The following is a 27,999-nucleotide window of genomic DNA, read 5'->3' as shown; positions in this document are numbered from 1 at the left end:
AAATAATAGAAATAGCAGTTGCCTTTTAAACCTCAATTCAATGGAGGCATGTCATTCTCTACAACACAGTTCAATGAGAAGGAACAATGATAATGGTCACAGAGAGACTGAAGTGAAATCTCTGCTTGAAGTGTGAATGGGTTTAGCATGTAATTTGTTGTCTGAACTAGAATAATTGAGAGTAAAAGGGAGAACTATCAATTACACCATGATAGCAGGTTTAAGTAAGACTACTGCAAACATACCTACTGCAAACATACCAGCACTCTGGGTAGCCTCTTAAGAATTGAGTTTGTAGGAGCAGGAGGGTACAGATTCACGTAGTTCATGCAAATTACCAACCATTGTTACTGTCTTCTTGCTGTTCCTTGTTGATTATATAGGCCTTTATTGATCACTGTTGTTTAGATTTTTTCCTAGCTATTGATGAGAGGTAGGTATCAGAAAACAAACTGAGGACCACCTTAGTCTTGGTGGGTATGGAAGATACTGCATTTGGGATGCATCAGTCCTTAGGTTGAGAAGGAATAATATGAGCCTCAGCTATTTTGATTATAAAGTCTTATTTCAAGGATTTGGAAAGAAATACTAAATATTTTAAGCATTAAAGAAATCACATAAAAAAATCACTTTACATGAGGATTAAATACATTTTTCCAATTGCTTAGAAAGAATTCTCTTCATTCCTTTTCTAACTTAAATGAACTGGAAAAGGATAAACATCAGAGTATCCACTTATACTTCCTAAGCTACTTTTAATATTATATAAGCAAAACTTTGATGTGGAACATATAAACAGAAAGGAAAAATGGAAATACAAGGGAATATACTGTACCTTGTTTTACCTGTAAGGAACACACACCTGACAAAAGGCAATTTTCACATCCAAGGTTGGTTCACTGCAGTAGTATAAGAAATGGAGGCTCATAAATACCTGGAGGGAAAAAAATTAGGCATGATTTTCCAAATCAATGATTTTTAAATAAATTTAATAGTATAGATTAATATGATCTAAATTATACACAAGGAATCATGCACAACATATATTCACCCTAATCCCCATTCAGACAGAACCTGGTAATTTTCATGATTTATAAATTTTAAACAATAAAATGTGGTAAAAATATTCCATATTCTATTATGATCAATGTCATTATAATTACAAAGATAAAATATGAGACCATATATCTCTAATAAGCTAAAGCAAAGTATATCCTTTTATATAGCACTTTTATGTCTAGGCATCTGATTAAAAAACAACTCGAACATGCTCAACAGAATATATATGGAAGTTTATTATAGAACAAAGGTACTGGTAGTAAAAATGCAATTTATAATAGAATTCTATGAAAGACTTGAGATAATTGAATTAGATCTTACAGTATTATTACAGATAAATTTTTCAAACTTGAGGTTGAGTAGGGAAAAAACAAGTTTGTAGAAGGTGTGAAGATCACTATATTTATATAAACTTCAAAAATATATAAAATTATACTACCTATTTTTTAAGTTCATAAAACCACAGAGTAAAAAAAAGGGTCAGTATGTCAGTATCTGTGTAATCTCAATCAAAGTATGAAGAAATCATTATATTATTTTCTGTATGTTTGAAATATACCATAATCTTGCAAAGTTTAAAGTTAGAGGAAAGAATCAACTAATGAATGATGACAATACCAGATTAAATACCAGATCATTTGGGAATAATGCAGCTGCAGCAGAGAAACCCACCTGAAAATTTTATTCAGTTTCATTAAACATTTATTTTGAGAAAGACACAATTTTATGAGACTAAAGCATTTTAAAACTAGTATTGAGGCAAGACTTTTGTTTCTGGCAATATGATTAACTAGATGTGTTGAAAATCACTCTCAGCACAAAATTTCTAAAAATGTTAGGTGAATATACAAAATATTTAAAATGCATATTTAAGCTACCCAAAAAGGCAAGAAAAGTTCTTAGAAGCTGAAAGCAATGTAGAAGAATACATGCAGAGAAGTAAATGAGCTGAGGCTGCTGCATCTTCCAGGCCATCTGCTGATGTCTGATGACTAAAACTTTAATTTTTTTAAGGAAAACATGCAGAGTACAAGAAACAAAGCTTCCAAGTACCTATGGTGGGAAATTTGCTTTGGAGATACTTGAATAAACCTTACTAGAGGTAGTTTAAAACAATCTTTAGAAAAAAGCAAAATAATACTTAAAGGAAAACCTGAATTGTAAGAAATGTGTTTTGCGTTGGAAGTTGATGTGTATGTGTTTTCAATTTAAGGAAGGGTGAAAGGATTCAAATATATAAGACATGCCTGAAAAAAAGAACAACGTGGTGTCTTGAGTGTGGAGGAAAGAAATTCTGTATCAGAATTCAAGATGTATTATAAAACTGTAGTAAGTATAGATATTATTACCAGTAAGTATGTGGGATTGATACAGAGATAGACTATCAATGAATAGAACAGAGTCCAGAAACAGATAAACGTACACAAGGAAACCTGATTGCATTAAGGTCTGTATTGCAAACATCTGAAGAAAGAAGAAACTGTACATTAAATAATGCTAAGACAACTGGTCATTCATACAGAGGGGCAAGGGAGTAGGTCCCTATTGAAGGACAATTCAAGGGTCTCTTGCATTTTTGCATGACTTATAAACAGAAGTCTTGGATGCTGTTTGTTCTAGTCTCCCTTCTCATGGATGGTTACAGAGTAGACATCCCTGAAATATATAGATAGTATATTCCTCTGGTACAAAACACAGGTTTGGATTTTTAAAGGAAAACGTGCAGAATAAAAGAAACAAAACGTCCATGTACCTGTGGGGGGAAGTTCACTTTGAAGATGACCTGCATAAACCTTACTACAGAAAGTTTTAAACAAACTTTAGAAGGAAGCACAATAATAAAGGAAGATCTGAACTGTAAGAAAAAAAATGTTTTGCATTGGATGCTGATGTGTATGTGTATATACGTCTCCAAAATAAAATAAAGATAAAATGTTTCCCTGAGACAAAAGATAGGCATACTTACTGTCCATCATAGAAGACTTATATTATCTAATTTCAAGGTCCCTCTTCTATAATGCAACCCATTGTGTGTATAAAAGTCACCTGACCTTTCTTGCATCACCCTGTCTGTGGCTTATGGAACTGGTATGAATGCTGACATTCTAACTGCCACTATTGCTCTAAGTAACAAAGATCCTTGTTATGATCCAAGAATCTTGAGAATTTAAAAGTACCATAACATCTCAGATTCTTCAGTTCTTGATAATCTCTACCTCACATTATACAGAAAAAATAATTCTAGATGTATTGAAAACTTCAGGAAAGGTCAAACTTCATGTATTAATAGAAGGAATATAAATGAATATCTGAGAAATATATCATAAATAGCATAAAACATGCTAAACTGTAAATAAAATTATTCATAAAATGAACTATATTAAATTTAATGTGAGAAGATATAATAATGAGATTCTAAAAACTGGGCCACAATTTGGAAAATACATTTGAAATATACAACCAGGAAGAATTTATTCAGAATATATAGTTCTTTAAAAATCCAAAAGAAAATAAATCAAAACACCCAGCAGAAAAATGAGCATACATATATATGACAGTTACATAAAATAAATGAAATTTTAAAAAGACTTATAAACATATATGTAAATTAAAATCAAATTGAGGTACCATTTTATGCAAAAAAAGAGGTAAAAACTGAAAAGCATGATAATATTATTTTCAAGTTTGTTGATCTTGTGGGAATATTAATACACTGCTGATATTCATGAAATTGGAACTGAGTTTAGGGGGAAAATAGTTACTTAGTACACTTTCACATAGTATATTATCCAATAATTTTGCATTTATACACATATTCCCAGAGAAATTCTTGTTTTACTACCAGGTTACATGTACAAGAAAGTTTATTAGGACATTTCTGCAATAAAAAATTTTAATAATAAATAATAATAATAATAAACAACAAACACCAGAAGAAAAACCAGATATTCATTCATGGAACAATTAATAAATAAATTTTGGTATATTCCTTTAGTAGATGTTATGGCTTGAATGTCCCAAAAGCTCACATGTGAGACAATGCAAGAAGGTTCAGAGGAGAAATGACTGGGTTGTGAGAGTATTGACCTAATCAGTGTATTAATCCCTGATGGAATTAACTGAGTGGTAACTGGAGGCAGGTGGGGTGTGGCTCGAGGGAGTGGTTTTTGGGGGTGTGGCTATGAGTATATATTTTATATCTGGAGAGTAGAGTCTCTCTCAGCTTCCTGATCACTATGATGTGAGCTGCTTCCCTCTGCCACCCTCTCTTGCCATGATGTTCAGCCTCACCTGAACCCCAGGGAATGGAACTGGCCTTCTATGGATTAAGATCTCTCAAACCATGAACCCTCAAATAAACCTTTCTTCCTCTATAATTGTGCTAGTCAGATCATTTAGTCACAGCAGCGAAAAAGCTGACTAAAACAGTAGAATACCATATAACACAAAATTGTCAAGTAGAGTAACAAATATCAGCATGACGAAATCTCATAAACATGGCCAATGAGCAAAAAGAAGTTATGAATTCCACTTATGAAAGTTTGAAAGTACACACAATAATATATTACTTAAGACTTAAGTTTTACGATCATAAAACTACAAAGAAAATAAAGCAAAATTCAAGAGACTGGGTAACTCTGCTTGGGAGATGAGAAACACCACTGGGCAGGGGCATATAGGGATTTCCAAAGGAGTTAGTTATGTTTATTAAGCTGGATGGATAGGGCTGTCCATATTCGTCACATTACATAAACCCTACACATATGAATATATACTATTTGATATGGCTAAAATATTTCGTATAAAATGGTTAGATAATGAAAGGAACCAATGATTTTCCAGGCGTCCCTTGACGTTGTGTATGCGTGGATGACTGGAACCAGAACACTGGCAATAGTCTCTACCAGGGGAATGCTCTGGAGGAGAAATGCTGAGGAGTGTGACAGAAGGACAGGAGGAACCAGGAGTTTTATGATGACATTAGAGTACTGAACTGCAGAATTCCAGAACTTTTCTCCTTTTCAGTTTTCTGTTATATGAGAAAATAAAACTTCTACATGGGAAAAAAAGGGACAACAATATGATCAGTAAATAAAAAGCAAAACAACAAAAGAAGCAATTTACTTCTCAAAATTTAATCAGATTATTTTATTGCATTTACAGGAGATTCTACGTACAATCTTTGCCAGATATTAATTTTTAACTTTTTTTAAAAAATTAACTTAGTTTTGATTCCTGTATAATTTAAATACAGCACAATGTTAATTCTTAAGTGTCAAGGCTGATGGGTTTAGATAAATGAATATGTCTGTGTTGCCAACATTCCAATGGAGATAAAGAGAAGTCTGGAAACTGCGTGACCTTATCTCAACAGTCCTCCCTATTCTCCAGACAAAAAGTTGTTTTAACTTCTTTCACTATAGATGGATTCTGTCCTAAAACACAAAAAGAATCACACAGTATGTGCTCCTGCTGGGTTCTTTTGCTCAGCAAAATGTTTTTAGTATTCATCCATGTTGGTGTATGCATCAGCAATTGTCCCTTTTAATCACTAAGACACACTGTCCTCTTTATAGGCACTCTGATTTTGGATAATTGAGGTATTTCTATTTTTTGGATATTTTTAATAATGCTGTAATTATCATTTATGTGCCTGTCTTTTCAATAATATGTTTTCATTTCTCTTGGGAAAAAACAGAGAAGGAATTGATGAATCTTAAGATAGGAATATGTTTAACTTATGAAAAACTGCCAGATCCATTTTCAACTATGGTATGGTTTGGATATGGTTTGAGCTTATTCCTCAAAAAGTTCATGAGTTGAAAGACTGGTCCACAGTGTAGCCCTGTTAAGAGGTGATGGGATCTTTAAGAGGTGGGGCCCAATGGGCGATAATCAGGTCATTGAAGGCACAAACCCTAAAAAAAAAGATTAGTCTTGTAGAACCCCAGTTAGTTCTCATGATAGTGAATTGTTATAAAAAGAACAGAACTAGCCCATTCCCATGCTCCATCTTCCTGCCTAGCCTTGTGGTCTACCCTTCTTCCAAGTACTCCATTGTGATGCCATCTGCCAAGAGTTCCTCCCCAGAGTCAAGGCAATGCCGCTGACATGAAATTGAACCTACAGAACTATGAGCTAAATAAACCTCTTTACTTTATAAAGTATCTAGCCTAAGATATTTCATGATAGTAATATAAAATGAACTGATACAAACCCCTGCAGCAGTGTAAGAAAATTCAGCTGCTTGACAATACTGCCAACATTTGATATTATTGATTTTCTAAATTTTCATGATTCTAGTGTATGCTTAACAGTATTTATTTTTGGTTTTGTTTTTATTACTCTGATGACAAATGATATTCAAAGAATGTTTGCATGTGCTTATTGGCTATTTATTTATTTTCCTTGATCAAGTAGCTTTTTTCAAATCTTTTGTTTATTGAATGATGGACGATGGGGGTGAGATGTTGTTTATCTTTTTGTTATAAAAGGGTCTTTTTATATATTCCAAGCAAAAGTCCTCTGTCAAAGATATGGATTAAGAATATTTTCTCTCACTCTATGGCTTTCATATTCACCTTATTAATGTTGTCTTCACATGAGCAATATTTTTAAAATTTTTATGAAATTTGTTTTATCATTTATTTTCCTTTTATGATTAGTTCTTTACTGGTTTTCTCAAGGTATCTTGGTGTACTTCCAAGTTCTTGGAGCTATTCTTCCACTTTTTTTTTTTTTTTTTTGAAGATCTATATTGTTGGTTTTACTCTTAGGTTTATGATTCATCTCCAATTAATTTTAATATATTATTTAATGTACATATTGAGATTTTCTTGTTTCTTTATGGATAACTAGTTTGTTCAAGCATCTTGGTGAAAAGACTTTTCTTTCCATATTCAGTGGCCTTGCTGCCTTTGTCAGTAAGGCGATGAATTATACATGTGAATCTCTCTCTGGACTCTATTCAATTGATCTGTTTTCTATTTTTTCTCCACTGTCATGATTACTGTAACTTTACAATAAGTCTTAAAATTCAGTAAGTCTCCCAAATTTGTTTTCCTTTTTTTATTTGAGGGACTATTCTAGGTCTTTGTATTTTCATGAGGTTTAAAATCAGCCTGACATAAAAAAGCTTCTGGAATTTTAATTGGGACTGCTTTAGAGTTATAGCTCACATTTAGAAGAACAAATGTCTTAGCAGTATTTAGCACCTTTATCCATAACTCTTGTTATATTTGTATTTATTTTTGTACTATTTCATTTCTCTCAGGAAGGTTTTATAGTTTACATATATGGACCTTACACATTTTATCTCAATTCATTCTTAAACATTTATTTCCCAAATGCTTAGTGTTAAAAATAAAGTGGATTTTTTTCCAAGGGAGGTAGTAGGTATTGAACCTAGGGTATATATTTTATATTACCACTGCATTATATCCACGGTCCTTTCTATTTTTATTTTGAGACGAGGTCTCACTGAATGGCTGAGGCTGGTCTGGAACTTGTAGATTGTCTTGCCTCAGCCTCCTGAGTTGCAAGGATTTGGGGCATGTGTCACCACACCCAGCCAAAGCTATTTTTGTAAGTGAGCTTGTAGTTACAACATTATTGAATTTACTTACTAAATCTAGTAGATTTTGTGAATTTTTAAGGGAAAGAAAAAGCTTGTGTACTGAAGATAGTTTTTACTTTTCCCTTTTCATTATGCTTTTTCTTACCTAATTGCCTTATCCAGGCTCTCAAGTACAATGGTGAATAGAAATGACAAGAAGCTCCTCATCTCTGCCTTTTTACAGATGCACTAAGTCCATTTGCTTTTAAAGTAATTACAGATGTTGAGTTTGTGTTCTTTCATACTATTTGTTTTCCATTTTTTTCAGGTATTTCATATTCTATTTTTGCTCCTTCCCAGCATTTTTGGAAGAATTGAATATTTTTCTGCTTTCCATTTTATTTTATTTAATAACTTGTCACCTTTTTATGTAGTTACAGACTTTAAATGTGCATTTTTAATTTCTAATAATTTAGCTTCAAATATTGCCATTATTTTTGCTTCCAATAGAAAATTGCATTTTTAAGAATTACAAATAAGAGTATTTTATATTTACTCACATATTTATGTCTAGTCTTCAGACATCTTAACATTCATTCTTAGGCATTTGTGGGTTTTGGTGTTATTATAAATGATATTTTTATTTGTTTTCCATTTTCAAAATGCTCATTTCCAGCACTGAAAATGTGTTGTTTATTTGTTTTTTCACTGTCAAGCAGTATGGATTAAATGGGTGTTATGGTTTCTCATGTGTGAGACAATGCTAAGAAGGTCTAGAGTTGAAATGATTGGATTATTAGAGTCTTGACCCAATCAGTGAATTAATTCCCTGACAGTATTAACTGAGTGGTAACTGAAGGTGGGCAGGGTATGGCTAGGTGAGTGGAGTTTCTTCTCTCTGCTCTCTGATCATCATGTGTGCCGCTTCCCTCTGCCACACTCTTCAGCTATGATGTTCTGCCTCACTTTGGCCCCCAGGAATGGTGCCTGCTACCTATGCACTGAGATCTCTGAAACCAAGTCCTCAAATAAAATTTTCCTCCTCTATAGTTGTTATTGTCAGGTCTTTTAGTCACAGCAGTGAAACAGACGACTAAAACAATAGGAAAGTTTTCTCCAAGTCATTCCTGAATCTTTCCCTTAGTCTTCTCACAGCATTTTGTCATATTTCAACTGTGAATATTGTATAATACTGTAGGCTGTTCATACATCTGTTCCATAGAACATTCTGACTTTCTCAAGGAAAATAACTGTTTTATTTATATTCACAATCCCAGGACCCAGCACTATTCTTGGAATATAGTTGATGTCAAGCAAAATGTTTATTGAATGAAAGGAGATCTAAACGAAAAAAGTTTCTTTCCTTCTCTAGCACAAACCTAAGTATTTCATTATCCCTCAAATTGAGAACTGTAGATTTTTAATAAATTTGATGTTAACAAATCAGGACAAAGAATTTATAATAGTGGATGAATGAGAGTCCAATAACAACTGACCTCAGAAACGCTACCCAGCAGGGCTGTTTAAGTTCTGTACTGCTAAGTGGGCATTCGGGAAATAATAACATCCAGCCCACTACCTGAAATGAGCAATGTGTTTTAATTTTTAGTAATGAATGATCTTGCCATGGAAAGCAAGCATTATGACCTCTCGTGGGTTGTCTGACAATGACTCCAACTGTAGCACCTTGGCATAATAAGTCCCTAAGTCACAGCAGAAACTTCTTGCTCCACAAGGAGACTTTAAAAGATAAAGAACATTTAGTGTGATAATTAGTGAATAATAGGTAACTCATTCAGTAACTGTATTTTATTTCTTCATAGCATGACAGACAGGATTTGGCATGACTGCATAGAAACAGCAGAAATGGCTACATCATTACCTTCATAATGTTCTAAAGTAGAATTAGTAATAATATCTTGGTGCAGTATAGGACCTGTGAGTAGCTTGAAAAGGAAGGAGATGATAATTTGTGGAGTTTAGTGCTTTCAGTTACTAGTGATCTTTCAAGAAAAGTACCATATGTACATTCCTTGATGTGTGGTATGCTGAATTTCTCCTTATTACGTACACACATGAATTAATGGTTACTCTGAACAAAGCAATAGGTCAAGTTGTACAAATAAGATACATATAGAATTTATTAGGTTGGCTTGATGCACAGCAGCTGCCATTAAAGAAATGTAACTATAATGTATTATAATAACTTAGATCAATACTTAAACTCTTTGTATGTAAAATGCACCAAGTAAATAAGAAGAGGCTTAAGAAGCTTCGTAAATGCAAAACAATCAAATTGTGTGGGGCAGCTCTAGCGCTCATAGTTTGTCACTAAAATATAATATAAGCAAGGAAAAAAACCCAACTATTAGTTATTTTAAAAGTTTAGGATCCAGCAGTTTTCAAGTTAAATTGGTATACAACAAATTCATTATTTATAAATAAATTTTATATTTCTTACATAACAGACTTATAAATAACTATTATAAATGACTCTGTAAGCATATGTGTGGTATAAGAATACAAATCACTGTCAATTACAAAAAACAATATGCTCAAAAGGATTCTCCCTACTGTATAAAAAAGACAAAATGAAAAATAAGTATTCCTTGAAACTAGTACTTCTCTTTTCAAAGGTTAATATAGAAAATGGAATTTAAACTTAATTAAATTCTCTATTAAGAACTATGTATATGCTCACTTTGTTTAAATCCTTAGGTAGATGTGCTGTCATTTAGAGCAGGGGTCAGCAAACTATGGTACGTCAGCCCAATTCAGTTGACTATCTGTTTCTGTAATAAAATTTTATTGAAACACAGTCACATATTAGTCTTTGTATTGTATATGACTGCTTTCACAGTAAATGGCAAAGATGAGGAATCATAACAGGGATTGCATGGCAGGTAGAGCCCAAGATATTTATTACCTGGCCCTTTATAGAAAAAGTTTGCCAACTTCTGATTTAAAGCATTTTAACCCAAGAAGATTCAGAAGAACATTATTAACCTCAACATAAAAGCCAAAAAAAATGAAAATACCTCTAATCAAAATATATAAATATACAAAATACTTTCTAATAAGTAATATCTCCTTCAAAGTTTTACATCTACAACTTAAATATTTCTTAAAATATTGTTCATGTAACAAGTTGGAGAATTTATTAAATTTGATTAAAAGAAACTGATTTGATAACTAAATAATAGTATAGTTTTCAATTAGTTGGAAGAAAATTACCTAACGTTAGGATTGCCATATAGGAGAGATACAAGCACAAAATAAGTTAGATAATAGAAAAGAATATTCCTAGTGCTATAAAATTTCAACAGTATAACCAACACACAAATATTGGAGGTGTAAAGTATGAAAATCTGAACAGAGACAGAGAGGAACCTTGGAAAGGAGGAAACCTCAGTCTGCAAATCCAGGCACATTTGGGAACTTCTGAGGCACTATACACAAGTTGTTAGTATTTTCTTTTTCCCAGCATTGATGAGATTACTGTAACCAAGAAATTACATTGCAGTAATTTCTCAGTTCTTCAACTCTCTTCTAAATATTAGATATTATGAAAGGAGTAGAAAAAGGTACTGGGTCATAAGACATGTAGTCTGTTTGTGATGACCTGAAATTGCAATCCCCTCAGTTTTTTTTCTGTTCTTGCTATCACAGGATGATCAGGAGTCCAGGATGGAATGCAACAGGAAGTCAACACAAACTCCAACAAAGGTAAAATCCAAAAGATAGTGAAAAGTAATAGAATTCAAAAGTCAGTGAATACCACATAAGGAAAAGAAAATAAAAACATTGCGTAATGAGCAGTCACAACTAAACTACAGCACAGAAAAATTGAGAAGTATTTTCAAGTAGTGGGTATATATATATATATATATATATATATATATGTATGTATATATATATCTCAAGTAAATTTAAACAGAGAGAGCTGGTATCCTCCTATATTAATAGTGACCAAAAAGCCTATAAGGCAAAAAGCATTACTACAAATAACAAGAATCATATATAATGATAAAAAGGGAAATTTACCAGGAAAACAAAATAGTCCTAACTTATATATACCTAATTGCATTTGAATCAACATATATGAAGCAAATGTTAACAGTGTTATAAGAAATTAGAAAGGAAATTGAAAATCTAACATCACAGTGGGATTTTTAACATACCTTTATTAGTAATTGATAAATTAAGCATAAAAATTTAAATATGCAGAAGCATAAGCAGCCTTTTCTTTTTATATAAGCTATTATAAAATTACAAAAAGGTGAGAAATTCTTCTATTCATTTTTGAAGGTTGGTAAAGTATTTATATAAAGAGTATGAAATGAGATAATTGTAGTAGTCTCTCTTATGAATATACAGGTAAATTTTTTAAAAATTATCAACCAAAATTAGATGTCAAGAAATATAATGCACAAAAACCAAATAGGTTTTATCCCATGTATGCAAGAATGTTGTAAATTAAGAAATAGCTAGAAAAGTAATTTAATACATTCATTTATTGAAAGAGGAAAATTATTATGGTCATTCAACAGATACATATAGAAAATAATTTGATAACATTACAAATCTATTAATGAGGAAAACTCACAAGCATATATAGCCAACTAGAGAAAAAGGAAATTTTAATAATTATGTAAGAGTTAACTATCAAAAATTTATAGCAAGCATCTTAATTACAGTTGAAAAACCAAAAAGGAAGAGGGTGACAACTAGATGATGGAAATAGAGGAGTTTTCCAGCTCCACTCTCAACCCTCCACAGAAATCCAACTAACAACCACAGGCGAGAATACCTTCCTGAAAATTCCAGAGCTCAGCTATAAGGCTGTGCCCCTCTGAAGGGCAGAATTACAAAAACATGTGATCTAACCATTTGAGGAGTGGTCCTCTGATTGCATTGTCCCTCTCCCAAGACAGCAGAAGGCTGCATACAGAAGATTCTCCTGGACACCCAGTTTCTGCAATTGGAAAATTGTGTTCTTTGTAATAATGATAAAATTAGCAAGTTCTTAGGAGACTAAATAATGGGGGGAAAACTCAAACAAGTATGATCAAAGAGGAAACTGTGGAAATACAAAGGATTATAACAATCTACTATGAGCAGTTATGCACCAATACATTGGATAATATAAAAGAAATGGATAAATTCCTAGGCACATACAACCTACCAAGACAGAAACATGAAGAGGTGCAAAATCTAAACAAACCAATATGTACGAAATTTATCTAAGTAGCAAAACATTTCTCATCAAAGAAAAGTCCAGGACCAGAAGCTTCACTCCTGAACATTTGAAAAGCTACTAATACCAATTTTCTCAACCTCTTCCAAAAGAATCAAAGTCAAGGGAATATTTCCAAAATAATTTTATTAATTTTATGAGGTCAATGTTAACATAACTGCAAAACCAGATAACACACAAGAAAAGAAAATCACAGGTCAATATCCCTGATGAACATAAATGCAAATATCTTCAACTAATATTATCAAAGTGAATTCAATGATGCATTAAAATTATCATTCACCAAAACCATGTTGCACTTATCACAGGGATGCAAGAATTGTTCTACATATGGAAATCTACAGATGAGATACACATCGCTAATAAAATGAAGAATAAAAATTATATTATCATTTCAATGAATGCTAAAAAAGCATTTGACAAAATCCAACATCTTTTTGTGATAAGAAAACTCTCAACAGATTAGATATCAATAGACTATTCTTCAACACTGTAAAGCCTTCATGTGACAAACTTGGAGTTAACATTATTCTAAATGGTGAAAATCTTTTTCTCTAAGATTTGGGACAAGATAAAAGTGCTCACTCTCACCACTTCTTTTCTACATAGTCCTGAAATTACTAACCAGAAAAATTAGGCAAGTAAAAGAAATAATAGATACCTTAATAGGAAAAGAAAATTGTTTCTGTTTGCTAATGACAATATCTTATATTTGTAAAATTCTAAAAACTACACCAGGAACACCATTAGAAATTATAAATTGAGTTAAATGCCAGGATACAAAATCAACATACAAAAACTAGTGATGTTTGTAGATATGTGCTATCTGAAAGGAAATTAAGAAAACAATCCTATCTGCAGTATCAACTAAACATTACATAGTTAAGTATAAATTTAATCAAGGAAGTAGAAGAATTGTAAACTAAAATCTGTAAAACATTGAAGAAAATACAAGTAAATGGAAAGAAATCCCATGTTCATGGATTAGAAGAATTAATCATTTAAATATCTGCGTTACTCAGACTTCAGTTGCTGTGACCAAATAACCTGACAAGAAACTTAGAGGAGGTAAATTTTATTTTAGCTTACAGTTTCAGAGATGTTCGTTCATGGCGGACCAACTCCATTGCTCTGGACCCAAGATGAAGCAGAACATCATGGTGAATGGATATGGCAGAGGGAAGCTGCTTAGGACATGGTGGTTCAGAAGCAAAGAAAGGGAAGTGGGATGGGACCATAGGGAAGAGGAATCCTTTCATACTATACCCACAGTGACCCACTTTCTCCAGTCATGCCCCGCCTGCCTACAGTTAACACCTAGTCCGTCCAAACTAGAATGAACTGATTAGGTTAGAGTCTCATAGTCCAATCAAAGTATTCCTGCAGAAGCTTTTAGGGGACATCACATATCCAAATCATAACAATGTCCAAACTATTCAGAGAAATCTATAGCTTCAATGAAATACCTACAAAAATGCCAATGTCTTTCTTCATAGAAATAGAAAAAGCAATCCTTAAACATATATGAAACTGTAGACTTTTAAAAATCTCAAACAATGAAAGCAATCTTTTTATCTCTTCTTCTTATTCTTTATTTCATTATTTATTTATTTATTTAGCATTCTGGGGATTGATTCTAAAGGTGTTCTACCACTGAGTACATCCTTAGCCCTTTTTATTTTGAGACAGAGACTTGCTAAGTTGTCTAGGCAGGCCTTGAACTTGGGATCCTCCTACCTCTACCTCCTGAATCACTGGAATTATAGGGATGCACCACCATCCTGGTTCAAAACAGTCTTGAGTTAAAAAAATAAATAAATAAATCTAGAGGCATCACACTCCCTGATTCCAAAACATATTATAAAGTGATTATAATCAAAATAGTAATACTGGCACAAAACAGACACTTCAATCAATGAAATAGAATGCAAAGCTCCAGAACAAAGGCATACATTTATAGTCAAATTTTTGACAAAGGTGCCAATACAAGGCAATGGAGAAAATATTGTCACTTCAAAAAAAAAAATAAAGTAATAAGAGAACTGGATAAGTTGCAGGAGAACATAATTGGGCTCTGGTCTCATGCCATATACAAAAATTCAACACAAAATGCATGTAAGTCATACTTAATAGACTTGAAACTTGAAAACTGCTGAAAGAAATCAGAGGGAAAGGTCCCCAACATTGGTCTAGGCAACATGTTTCTGTATATGATCCCCAAAGCACAAACAACAGAAGCAAAAAATAACAGCTGGGATTACGTTAAACTGAAAAGCATTTGCAGAGCAAAAGGAAGTGTTAACAAAATAGTCAATCCACAGAATGAGAAAATATCTTGTAAACCACACATATTGTAAAGGGTTAATATCCAATCTATATCTGTATAACTCAAACAACTCAATAGCAAGAGAACAAATAACCCAATAGAAAAATGGGTAAAGGACCTGAATAGACATTTCTTGAAAGAAGCTTGTTTTAGTCGGCTTTTTTGCTACTGTGACTAAAACACCTAGCAAGAACAATTTTAGAGGATGAAAAGTTTATTTGGGGGCACACGGTTTCAGAGGTCTCAATCCTCAAACAGTAGGCTCTATTCCTCAGGACTTGAGGTGAGGCAGAACATAATGGCAGAACAGTGTGGTGGAGGGAAGTGAGTGGCTCACATGATGATCAGACAGCAGAGAGACTCTCCTCACGCCGTACAAAATGTATACGCCAAAGGCACATCCCCAATGACCCACCTCTTCCACCATACCCTACCTGTTACCACTCAGTTAATCCCATCAGGGGATTAATTCACTGATTGGGTTAAGACTCTCGTAACCCAATTATTTCCCCTATAAACCTTCCTGCATTGTCTCACACATGAGCTTTTGGGGGACACCTCACAACTAAACCATAACAAAGGCATATATAATGGCCATTAGGTATTTGAAAAAATTCTCAGCATCACTAATCATTAGGGAAATGCAAATTAAAACCACAATGAAATGTTGACAATTTTGTGGAGAAAAGGAAATGCTTGCACATTTTTTGTTGGGAATGTGAATTAGTTTAGCCTCTTTAGAAATTTGTAGGCTCCTCAAAAAACTGAAAATAGGACTGCTATATGATCCAGCAATTCCACTCATGGGTATATAGCCAAAAGAACTGAAATCGATCTCTCAAAGTATCCATTAGTAGATGAATGGATGAAGAAAATGCAGCATGCATACATAATGGAATACTATTCATCCTTGAAATGGGGGGAAATCCTCTCACCTGTGACAACCTGGATGGATGTGGAGGATTATGTTAAGTAAGAAAAGCCAAGCACAAAAAAGGCAAATACCATATGATGTTACCCACATGTGGAATCTAAAAACTGTTCTACATGTAAAACTCATAGAGGCAAAAGAATGGGTAGCAGAGGCTGGGAAGGATGATGGGGAGGGAAATATTGGAGAGTTGTTTCTCAAAGGTTACAAAGTTTTAGATAGACAAGAGGAATACATCTTGTGATCTATTGTACAGTAGAATGACTATAGTCTATAATAGAGTGATGTGTATTTCAGAGTAATTAAGAGTAAATTTCAAATGTCTCACCATAAAAAATGTAAATGAAGTGAAATATGTTATTTATTTTTACTTAATCATTCTGCATTGTGTACATATATCAAAGCATCACACTATACCTCTTTAATGTACCCAATTATGTCAATCAAAATTCTATTAATAAAATAAATAAAGTGAAGGCATTCCTTCTCAATACTTGAAAGACATAAAGATATCTACTATCGCGGTTTCTATTTCATAGTACTTTATAAATGAAATAAGGGAAAATGGCATAAGAATTTAAAAAAAAGAAGAAAGTAAATTATTCCCCACTAAAGACAATGTAAAAGGCTTTACAACAGCAAACTCTTTCTAGGATACAAGTCAGTAGTTTCTAATAACACCCAGTGTGGGCAAGCATGTGAGGAAATGGGGACTCTAATACATTTTTTTCCTCATCTTTATGATTTGTGAAGTTAATAAAATATTTCTTGGGTTAATGTTAATGGTTCAACAGATACTACCCATTCAAGTCTCACTATCAATCACAAAAGCTTATTGTCCAGATAAAGCATCCAATTACTCTTTGCCCAGTTAGAACTTTTTCTTCGTTTCTCAATACATTTTGTCATTATACCTATCAAAGGGTATACAACTCACCATATCAATTACTGCAACAATCTCTACATACCATCACCACAGCCAGCATCCTACACACAGAACAAACTCTCAGCACGGACATCCTGACAGTCTGCACATCTGTTCTCATTTCTAGGTTTCAGTTGTGTATGTATGTAAGTTATACCTGGTCTTGTTTCCTGAATAACTACCAGAAAGAAATGGTGATACTTTCTTCCTCTTTAAAAGGTCAGATTTGTAAAGCTTGGAGTATAGTGCCCATTCATAGTAAGTGCTATGTATGTCTTTATATATACAACTTAATAGGTAAGTAAATTACATTTGACATCACAGACAATGACTTAATGTGGATTGCAAGACCAAAGAATAAAAATAACAAAGAAATGATGTTTGCAAAGTTATTTTGATTTTTACTCAAAATTATTTATAATATGAATAGTCATTCTTAACATTGACCTCATTTTAAAAAGAAAATTCATTCAAATTCCCATCACATTAATTCAATGAAGAATATATATTCATTCTATAAACATTTATTGGTATCCATTCTGTGTCAAGCATTATACTGGGGGCTTTGTGAATAAAAATGAATAACTCAAAGATATAAAACCAAAATCAATGCCTTTAAGGAATTCCCATTAAATTAAAATATTGTACATGTATAAAGGTTTATCTTTTAAATCCTAAAAGTTCAAATTTTTCTATTAAATGGCTTTGTGATTTGCCTAAGAATGGACTTTAAAAAATGTTTATTATAATAGAAAGGTCTAATAATAAACCTTAAGCTAGAAAAGGAAATAAAACTTTAAGAAACTAATTTAAAAGGCAAAATGAAATCTTAATTCCATTGAACAAGTAGTATTATTGCTTTAATTATGCATCCTCAGAATAACTAGGCCGATAGGGGCTATTAATTAGGTGAAATGTCAACTTGTATCCTAGAGAGGTTCTGAACTTGCATGAACAAATCCATCCTGTAAATGATGTGGAAAATCTAACAATATAATGAGAAGAATATATTCAGAGGTCACTCTATCTTCCAGTCACTTAGCAACGGAATTGAAGTGAAGAGAGCAAGAGGGAAATGATTTGTAAAAATAATTAAACATTAACTCTGTAGTAGAGATAAGTGAAAAGGAGGCTGGAAATGGAAGCAGCTTTATCCCCGGGCTCCAGGCCAACTCTTCTTGTAGAGAGGAATTTATCACTGCACAAGGCCCAACTTCTTAAGTCTTGCCTCTCTTCTTTATCCTTACATCTCTCTGCCCCCAATAAACTTCACAAACAAACACACAAACCTACAGCCTCTCTTATTGCCTCCTTCATGCTTAGAACTTCTGGTTTTGAGGGCAGATTTTTTGTGACCAGTCCCTTTCTGCAGGCATAATGAGCACACATCATCTTTTACACAACCAAATCTTTTTAAATTCTAGAGTAAATCATGATATTAAAAACATGAATCACAAGTGCGGTCAGACACTGATTTCACTTAGTAGCAAAAAGGCTTTATTTTAATTATTGTTATTAGAAAGTACTATATAGAATGAAGGGGGAAAAGAAAGATTTGGGGGATATTTCCCATTAAAACTACTGTTATGGGGCTGGGACTGGGCTCAGTGGTAGAGCACTTGCCTGGCACATGTGAGGCACTGGGTTCCGTCCCCAGCACCATATAAAAATAAAAATAAATAAATAAATAAATTTTAAAAAACCTAATATCATAATCCAATGTTTCAAGGCAATGTCATAAATTTTCATGAGGTCAATTTTTTCTTAAGTTATTCTTTTAGTCTTCTTGCAGTAGGTATCTTTAAAAGAATATTTCTTAGAAAAATGTTTCCTAGCCAAGAGTGGTGGTGTACATCTGTAATCTCAGCACCTGGGCAACTGAGACAGGAGGACTGCAAGTTCAAGGCCAGCCTCAACAATTAAGTGAGATCCTAACCAATTTAGTGAGACCCTGTCTCAAAAATAAATTTTTTTTAAGTGCTGGAGATATTACTCAGTGTTAAAGTGCCCCCATGTTCAATCCCCAGTACCAAAAAGAAAAAAAAAATGTTTATCAGGCAATAATGTATATAGGTATTATGATCATTTTGAAATAACTAGAAAAGCTATAGAAAATTGAATTAATAACCCTCAATCTTTTAAAGAAAGGTGTTTTATCTAATGATAGCATAAATTAGTAGGCAATTTTGAAGATTTTCTAAAGTAATTGTTTTAATGGAAAACAAATTCTTTTAGAATCTTTAGATAGAATAGCAATAGTCTTATATCGAAATGGCTACTAGAATAAACCAAAGGAAGTTATACTTTATGGGCTGATGATTTCTATTGAAATCATCTTCAGATAAGACTGTTAAATAATTTGTGTCATAAATTAATTGTTTTGATATTTTACTTTCCAAAGATGTGCATATGACTTGAAATATATTTACAATCTTATAACACAAAACTGCGCATATTTTTCAATGCTTATGTTTGGAAATTTTATCCACAACCAATCTATGATATATTGAGTTGCATTAGAGAACTCATTTTAAAATGTATTCTACATAAATGTCACCTATGAAACTGCTTATAAAAAACTATGTAAACAAATAAAAAGCATTTTAATATGGCTCAAGACAAAATAAAATGTTATGCTACATAAACTACTTTAGTTTACTTTCATCTGTGCTATTTCATGATTAGTTGAAATGTCACAACAAAAATAAATTTCAAACAAAGCACTGAATAGCTGGCTTATATTTAGCCATCACTTATTAGAGTTACTTGTGCCAAATGCTTCATCCATAGTATAAAAAAAGGTTAAAAAGATGCTAATTTAATATCTGCAATCAGTGAATTGAATAATCTGTAATGTTAAAAAATAGAAGACCATTATTGGAGTAATGTGACTTCAAAAGAATATAATAATCAGATCAGATCCATCTCTTTTTGAGAATAATAAGAAAGACTTTACATTTTGTTAAGTAGATTGGATGGCAGTAAGAAAGAAGTGGTATTGATGTGCTGACCAGTTCCTCCTTATTTAGTATTGATATATGAAAAGAGAGGAATATTTTCTTTTCCCCTTCATTTACACAGGCATATAATTAATTGTCTGTTATGTAGACATATAATGTATACTGAAGTCCACTTGTTTAGAATTAGAAAAGTATGTTCAAAATTTTACAAATACTGCATTTTTTCTTTTTTAAAAATTATTTTTAATTAGTTATACATGATAATAGAATGCATTTTGGCACAGTGTACACAAATGGAGCATAACTTCTAATTCCTCTGGTTATACATGGTGTAGAGTCACACCAGTAGTGTAATCATACATGTATATAGGGTAATAATGTCTGTCTCATTCTACTGTCCTTTCCATATCCACCAACCCACCCCTCTCCTCACTGCCCTCTATACAATTCAAAGTTCCTTCATTCTTCCCTACCCGCCCCAACTATGGATCAGCATCCACGTATCAGAGAAAATATTCGACCTTTGTTTTTTTGGGATTGATTTATTTCACTTAGCATAATATTTTCCATCCATTTACCTGCAAATACCATAACTTCATGGCATAACTTCATGCCATAACTTCTTCCTCAAGGCTGAGTAATATTCCATTGTGTATATGCACCACATTTTCTTTATCCATTCATCTGTCAAAGGACATCTAGGTTGGTTCTATAGTTTAACCATTGTGAATTGAGCTGCTATAAACATTGATGTGGCTGCATCACTGTATTATGCTGATTTTAAGTTCTTTGGGTATAAACTGATGAGTCATATTAAGGTAGTCAGGTCCTAAGCCAACATAATGAAGATTTGGGCCTACTTTTTCTTCTATTAGTCACAGGGTCTCTGTTCTAGTGTCTAAGTCTTTGAACTACTTTGAATTGATTTTTGTCTAGGGTGAGAGACAGAGGTTAAATTTCATTTCGTACATATGGATTTCCAGTTTTCCCAGCACCATTTGTTGAATAGGCTATCTTTTCTCCAATGTATGTTTTTGGTGCCTTTGTCTACTATGAAATAACTGTACTTATTTGGGTTTATCTCTGTGTTTTCTATTTTGTACCATTAGTCTACATGTCTATTTTGGTGCCAATACCATGCCATTTTTGTTACTATTGCTCTGTAGTATAGTTTAAGGTCTGGTTTTGTGATACCTCCTGCTTCACTCTTCTTGTTAAAGATTGCTTTGGCTATTCTGGGTCTCTTGCTTTTCCAAATGAATCTCATGATTGCTTTTTCTATTTCTATGAAGAATGTCATTGGGATTTTAATTGCATTAAGCCTGTATAACACTTTTGGTAGTATGACCACTTTGACAATATTAATTCTGCCTATCCAAGAACAAGGGAGATCTTTCATCTTCCAAGATCTTCTTCAATTTTTTTCTTTAGTGGTCTGTAGTTTTTATTGTAGAGGTCTTTCACCTCTTTCATTAGATTGATTCCCAAGTTGTTGTTTTTTTTTTTAAGATATCATGAATGGAATAGTTTCCTAATTTCTTTTGCAGTGGATTCATCACTTATGTGTAGAAATGCATTTGATTTATTGGTATTGATTTTATATCCTGCTACTTTGCTGAATTCATTTATTCTAGAAGTTTTCTGGTGGAATTTTTTAGATCTTCTAAATATGGAACCATGTCCTTGGCAAACAGTGATAATTTGAGTTCTTCTTTCCTATTCACATTCCCTTAATTTCTCTCATCTGTCTCATTGCTCTGACTAGAGTATCAGGGACAATGTTGAATAGAAGTGGCAAAAGAGAGCATCCCTGTCTTGTTTCAGTTTTTAGAGGGAATGCTTTCAATTTTTCTCCATTTAGAATGATGTTGGCCTTGGGCTCATTATAGATAGCTTTTACAATAACAAGGTATGTTCCTACTACACCTAACTTTTCTATTGTTTTGAACATGAAGGGGTGCTGTATTTTGTCAAATGCTTTCTCTGCATCTTTTGAGATAATCATATGATTCTTATCTTTAAGTCTATTAATATGTTGTATTACGTTTATTGATTTCCATATGTTGAACCAACCTTGTATCCCTAGGATGAACCCCACTTGACTTGATGTGGTGTATGTCTTTTTAATATGTTTTTGTATGCAATTTGCCATAATTTTATTAAGAATTTTTGCATATATGTTCATCAGGGATATTGGTCTGAAGTTTTCTTTCCTTGATGTATCTTTGGTTTGGGTATCAGGGTAATATTAACCTCATAAAATGAACTTGGAAGGATTTTCTCCTTTTCTATTTCATGGAATAATTTGAGGAGTATTAGTGTTAATTATTCTTTGAAGGTCTTGTACAATCCAGCTGACAATCTGTCTGGTCCTGGGCTTTTCTTGGTTGGTAGGCTTTTGATGCCTTCTATTTCATTGCTTGAAATTCATCTGTTTAAATTGTGTATGTCCTCCTGCTTCAGTCTGAGTATAGCATATGTCTCTAGGAATTCATTGATGTCTTTGAGATTTTCTATTTTATTGGAGAATAAATTTTCAAAACATTTTCTAATTATCTTTTGTATTTCATATTGTCCATAGTGATAGTTCCTTTTTCGTCACCAGTTTTGGTAATTTGAGTTTTCTGTCTCTTTCTCTTTGTTAGTTTAGCTAAAAGTTTATCAATTTTATTTATTTTTTTCAAAGAACAAACTTTGTTTTTTCAATTTCTTCAACTCCTTCTTTGGTTTAAATTTCATTGATATCAGCTCTGATTTTAATTATTTCCTGTCTTCTGCTTTTGGTGTTTATTCATTCTTCTTTTTCTAGGGCTTTGAGATGTAATGTTAGGTCATTTATTTGTTGACTTTTTATTCTTTCAATGAATGAGCTCAGTGCAATGAACTTTCCTCCTAGCACTGCCTTCATAGTGTCTCAGAGATTTTAATATGTTGTATCAAAAATACTGCAATTTTTAACAATAAGCACAATAATATTTTAAGGCTTTTGCTAAAGATATACTCCAATATCATTGTTATGACATTTTTGTCTAACATTTTAGCATTTGTATAATGGCAAAAATCTCACTTTTTTTCTTTTTGTTAAATTTATTTCTGTGCCAATTACTCTATAACTTTTAAATACATTCAGTAGATTTGGTTTTATCTTAATGACCTCAAAATATTAGGAGCTTTTAAAGAAATGGTTTGAGTATACCATAGGATTATCATTTTTATTTTCCATATCATTTTCCTCTACAATGTATGTGTTTGGTAAATTCTGTCTTTCCCCATCTTAAAAACTGACTCAGGCTAATCCAGGGAGCTCACCCACCAAGTCTACTGGATAGAAAGGGAGTGGGAAATACAAGTCAGCTGGGACAGTCAGGGTCCAAATGCCTGGGGGAAAATTTAGAAATGTAGAAACTGCAGTTTGCATCCAGAAAGGCAAAACTGAGAAGTGAAGGTTGGGATCAAATTAAACAGAAAGAATATGGAGATGTAAATCCAAGCAATTGCCTAAAGAAACTACTGGCTAGCATGTCACTAGCTTTTATGGGTCAGTGACTTGACAGATATATTCAAAATGTGGGTGGAAAAAGCCATATTGGATAGCTACTCTCCTTATTTATCTTAAACAGCAAATGAGGTAGTATAAAACTTGCAATAATCAAGCATATTTTTAAATAATAAAACAGGCACATTCCTCACTTATAAAGGATGCTTTGGTACGACACCTAGAACATTCCTTCAGGACTGAGGCACTCGTTTCTCCAGCTGTTGGCCCTTCATCAGAAATAGCCCTTTGCTAAAAGGACCTTCCCTGCCCAAGGTGACACCCCTTCCCCAGTGAACGTGCAATGTAAGGTTTGAAGCCCAAACTCCCACAAATATCCTTCTCTGTATCTAAAGACGTTTTTGTAGGATCATTCCAACTTCACAGACACCAATGGGATCAGCTGAGGTCGAGGTTGCAACTGGATTGCAATTTGGCTTCACCTACTACCCATGCTGTTTCTTACACCTTTGTAGGTCTTCTTCCTAACATCACTCTCCACCAAATCTCTCTCTGGCTTAGAATATGTTTCCCAGGGGATCCAATCTAGAAAAGTTAATACCCAGAAGCAGTAACAGAGACACCAACTTTAAGATGGGATTTTGAAGATGGAAAATCTGTCTGATAATGAAGAATATCATCTCGGATAATTGGTAGAAAAGGCATAAAATGCATCATGTATCAGTGGAACACATAATTTCACAGATGCTGAACTAAGATGGAAATGTAGTGACAAGTGTATATCTCAGACAAGTGTATATCTTAGAGGTTCAAGGGAAGCCCTAATTAAAGTACTACGAATAAAGGATTGTCAAAGAGATGCAAAAAGCCAATCTGAAAGAACCTCCAATAGCCAAATAATTAATGAATCAACATAATTAATATACTCTTAGATTACAGTCCAACATGCAAAACAAATGACCGTGAGTCCACATTGACATAGATGAATTATTAAAGCAATGAGAAAGAAAAGACAGATTTCCTAAAGAACAGTTTCAAATAATGCATTTCTGTCTCCCCTCTAGGAGGGAGGACATTTGCTTCAAATGCAGACTGATATTTTAGCATAGCTGCAATTTAGTAACAGTTGATGATATAAAACTTAGGTGAAATCCATTGCCCCTAATTTTATTTATATATTTATAATATCCTGAGTATATATATAGCAAGACAACATTGTTCCTCACAGAAATGTTTACATTCATTTCACATTAATTTAAGGAATTTGCAGACAGTAACTTTATCTGGACTACCACATTGAGTTGAAAAGAAAGAGCAGAAAAATATTAATAAATTGATTTAGCCAAAATAATTTGCCAAGGGCCTTACTGCTTAATATTTCACTCCATGTTCAACAACAGAAGTCAGTCCTTGTGAGTAACTGAATGGATGATGTTTCAAGTCTTGCTTTAACCATCTCCATTCAAATAAATTGGTATTACAAATAGGAATCTCATGGGAATATTTCTTTGTACCTTTAGGCTTGTCTATCCAATCTAGTACAAGAATTAGACTATTCAGAAGACCAGTACAAGAATTAGACTATTAGAACTAACAAACCTGGTATTATCTGCTGAGACAAAGCTTCTGCCCCAAAATTTCCAGATAAGAATGAAGCAGTTATAAGAAATTTCTTTCAAAAGTGGCCTTATGAGAACTGAACCATTAGAAGAATACTTAGTATTTATTATTATGTATTTGATCATTTTTAATTATCAATGAAAGTCTTTATGAAAAGCCTGATAATTTTTCTGCTGGCTTTACTGACATCTTGGCATAATGCAAGAATATGTTAAAGAATGAAAGGATGTATGACATTATGAAGAAAGGGAATTTGCAGATTATGCATATAGGTATAGTACATACACAGCTTTCTCCATTCCATTCGTATTTGTATTTGTTTGAGAAAGGATTCTAAATTCTGCTTTGCAAAATGCAAGTGGAGTCAATTAGCTCTGTATTTCTCAGACTGGTATCTTGGAACATCTGGAAGGTTTTTATACATATGCATATGTAAATATATAGACATGCATACATGTATTTGAACACTGTACATACAATGGAATAGAGAACAGTAAATTTTAATAGATCAGTTCAGAGTTAATATAGCAATTTGATAATTTTTTTAATTCACTATTTAATCAACAAATATTTACTGTATACCATCTATGTGCCAATTCTTGTGCTGGGCAGTAAAGATTAGCAGTTATTCAAGACTAATACAATTGTGGCTTCTTGGAACTTTGAATTTAACATAAGTCAATCTCTAAGGAGCTACATGATTAGTGAAACCATATTTAGAGAAAACTAAGAAGTTTTGTGTACCTATATTAATCTCAGAAACAATCTTTTAGAAAACAATGCAGACAATTTACCAGGGAGATAAAATTACATTTGTATACATTCATTAAAATGGACTTACATGTATAAAACAAAAATTGAATTAAGTATAGGGAGAAAGTGATAAACCATAAAAACTGCAAAATGATTTGACATTCCTCCAATAATTAATAGATCAAGGAAATAAAAATGTTAAGTGTTTAAAAAATTAGATCAAAGTGATTTTCTGATTGAAAGACACTCTAAAAAGAATGTTAACTCAACTTCTTACCAGTTCTTAGTTGAAGAGTAACACAAGAGTTAATTTTTCTGATTCCATGATTCTTCATGCCAAGAAATACAGGCAATTAACATATAAACACATGACTGAGTGCATTTTTATTCTATTTAAAGTCATTTTGTGTGTTTTTTAAAATATCATTCCAAAGAGAATGTATTTCCTTCAAAGATATCTGTCACTGTTCTTCAAAGTCTGCCATCAAATTCATAATATCCTGAGTAAAAGAAGTCACATAGGTATTTTTTTCACTCAGGATATCTGGAGTAGGTATTTAAATGAATACTTTATTATCCAGATGGATAAATCTAAAAAAAAACACAAGAGAGGATGTTCTTTGTCTGCTCTGAGAAGATTTTAAATTCAAAATACTATAGATAGTCCTAGACTAAAGGGTGTTAGACTAAAGCTCCCAACATATGGTAAAGGTTCAGCTGCAAAATGCAGAGTAAATTTGTTGTAGAAATGCATTTCATCATTCATGTGACAGGGACATTAGCCTGATTTGCTAAAGCATATCCTACATTTTTCCCAGCCTTCTCATCCCAGGCAAAATCAATGTCTTATTCAAATTTGCTTTTTGTTTGTTAAAATCTATATGTACATGAATTATTTTGTAAAATAAAATGTCTCTAACTATAAAATAATTCAATTAACAGTCTAAGTATTATTTCAATTGTGAAATATTTATAAAAAATCAAATGGTTGAATATTGTCAAATGCAAAGACAAACATATTAGCAAACAATATTTCTTAATTAAACCAATTACATAAACATATTTCATCATTGATCATAAAAATAATTTCCACTAATAAAATCATTAACTGATATTACATGTAATATTATACAATTATGTAAAATTATAGATTCATGCAATTATGTTAAAAAAGTACTGTGTGCACTTTGATTGTAGATATATATAATTGCATATGTAATGTTAACAAACTACAGATGTTGGTCTTGAGACCACAATCCCTACTGTCTAAGAAAACTTATTTTGCATCTTTTGAGCTATTCTCCACCCCAACAAGGCTGATTGGGCTATGTTGATCCAAGACAGACAGCTATAATCTCTGTTGTATGGTTTAATACTGTGATCTGGGTTAACTATCATCCCTTTTTGAATATTTGGAATCAGAAAGTTAATAGACCACATAAATTAGATGAAGGAATAAGCTGTGTTGTAAAAAGAAGCTGCAGATGTGCAAGAGGAAAGTCATGATTCTTTGATGCAAACATAATAGTGAGAGTCACCATTAAAATCTATCAAATATTTACTTAATCATCAAAATAACATTATGAAACACAAATTCCTATTTGTCACATTTTACTTATAAGAAAACTGAGTCACAGAGAGAATAAGTAACATATCCCTGCAGGGAACATTCCTCAAGCTTATTTGACAGCAGTCGCTGACACCATGGTTTAAATAAACCTACCAGTCTGGATGGAGAAACTGAGTAAATGGTAGAAACTCGCCATGGATTGTAGGCCTTTGCAGTTACTGAGGCTGAGCTATGAGCTGAGGGAAAGCCTCGCTCAACAGGCATCACAGTAACCTGTGATATGAGTTCACCCACGCTGCCTTGCCTCATGCTGTGTGCTGGAGCTTGCCCTTCCCCCAGTCCTTTGTCTCAGACTTGTTGCTGTACAGAATCACTTAGGGATACTTGGTTTGTTCACATTAGCATGACATATAGCTTACCTATAGGTTGGTTCTGTTGTGTTTTAACAAGTGTCTTAACCTGATTGGATAATGTGCCTATATATGTCTTGTATGATCATAAGTAAAATTAGATCTGTGCCTTCTGAGCCTGGTCTCCAATGTCTGT

General features: G+C 32.8%; 1 protein-coding gene across 10 annotated transcripts in view; it reads right to left on the bottom strand.

Moving 5' to 3' along the window:
• Window positions 1-27,999, bottom strand: part of Mapk10 (mitogen-activated protein kinase 10) — a 607,392-nt gene that overhangs the window by 161,230 nt on the left and 418,163 nt on the right. For 8 of the 10 annotated variants that reach the window (XM_047565880.1, XM_047565878.1, XM_047565879.1 and 5 more), the window contains one exon: window positions 863-934. In XM_047565880.1, coding sequence (XP_047421836.1) covers window positions 863-928 — 66 coding nt within the window. In that variant the 5' untranslated portion in view covers window positions 929-934. Of the gene's footprint in view, window positions 1-835; window positions 935-27,999 lie in introns of all 10 variants that reach the window. The other 2 variants (XM_047565882.1, XM_047565883.1) reach the window with 1 other exon arrangement.

The sequence above is a fragment of the Sciurus carolinensis genome, chromosome 10 (genome assembly GCF_902686445.1).
Source record: "Sciurus carolinensis chromosome 10, mSciCar1.2, whole genome shotgun sequence".
NCBI classification, from domain to species: domain Eukaryota; kingdom Metazoa; phylum Chordata; class Mammalia; order Rodentia; family Sciuridae; genus Sciurus; species Sciurus carolinensis.
The sequence above is the reverse complement of the archived record's forward strand: the minus strand, read 5'-3'. Positions and strand labels throughout refer to the sequence as shown.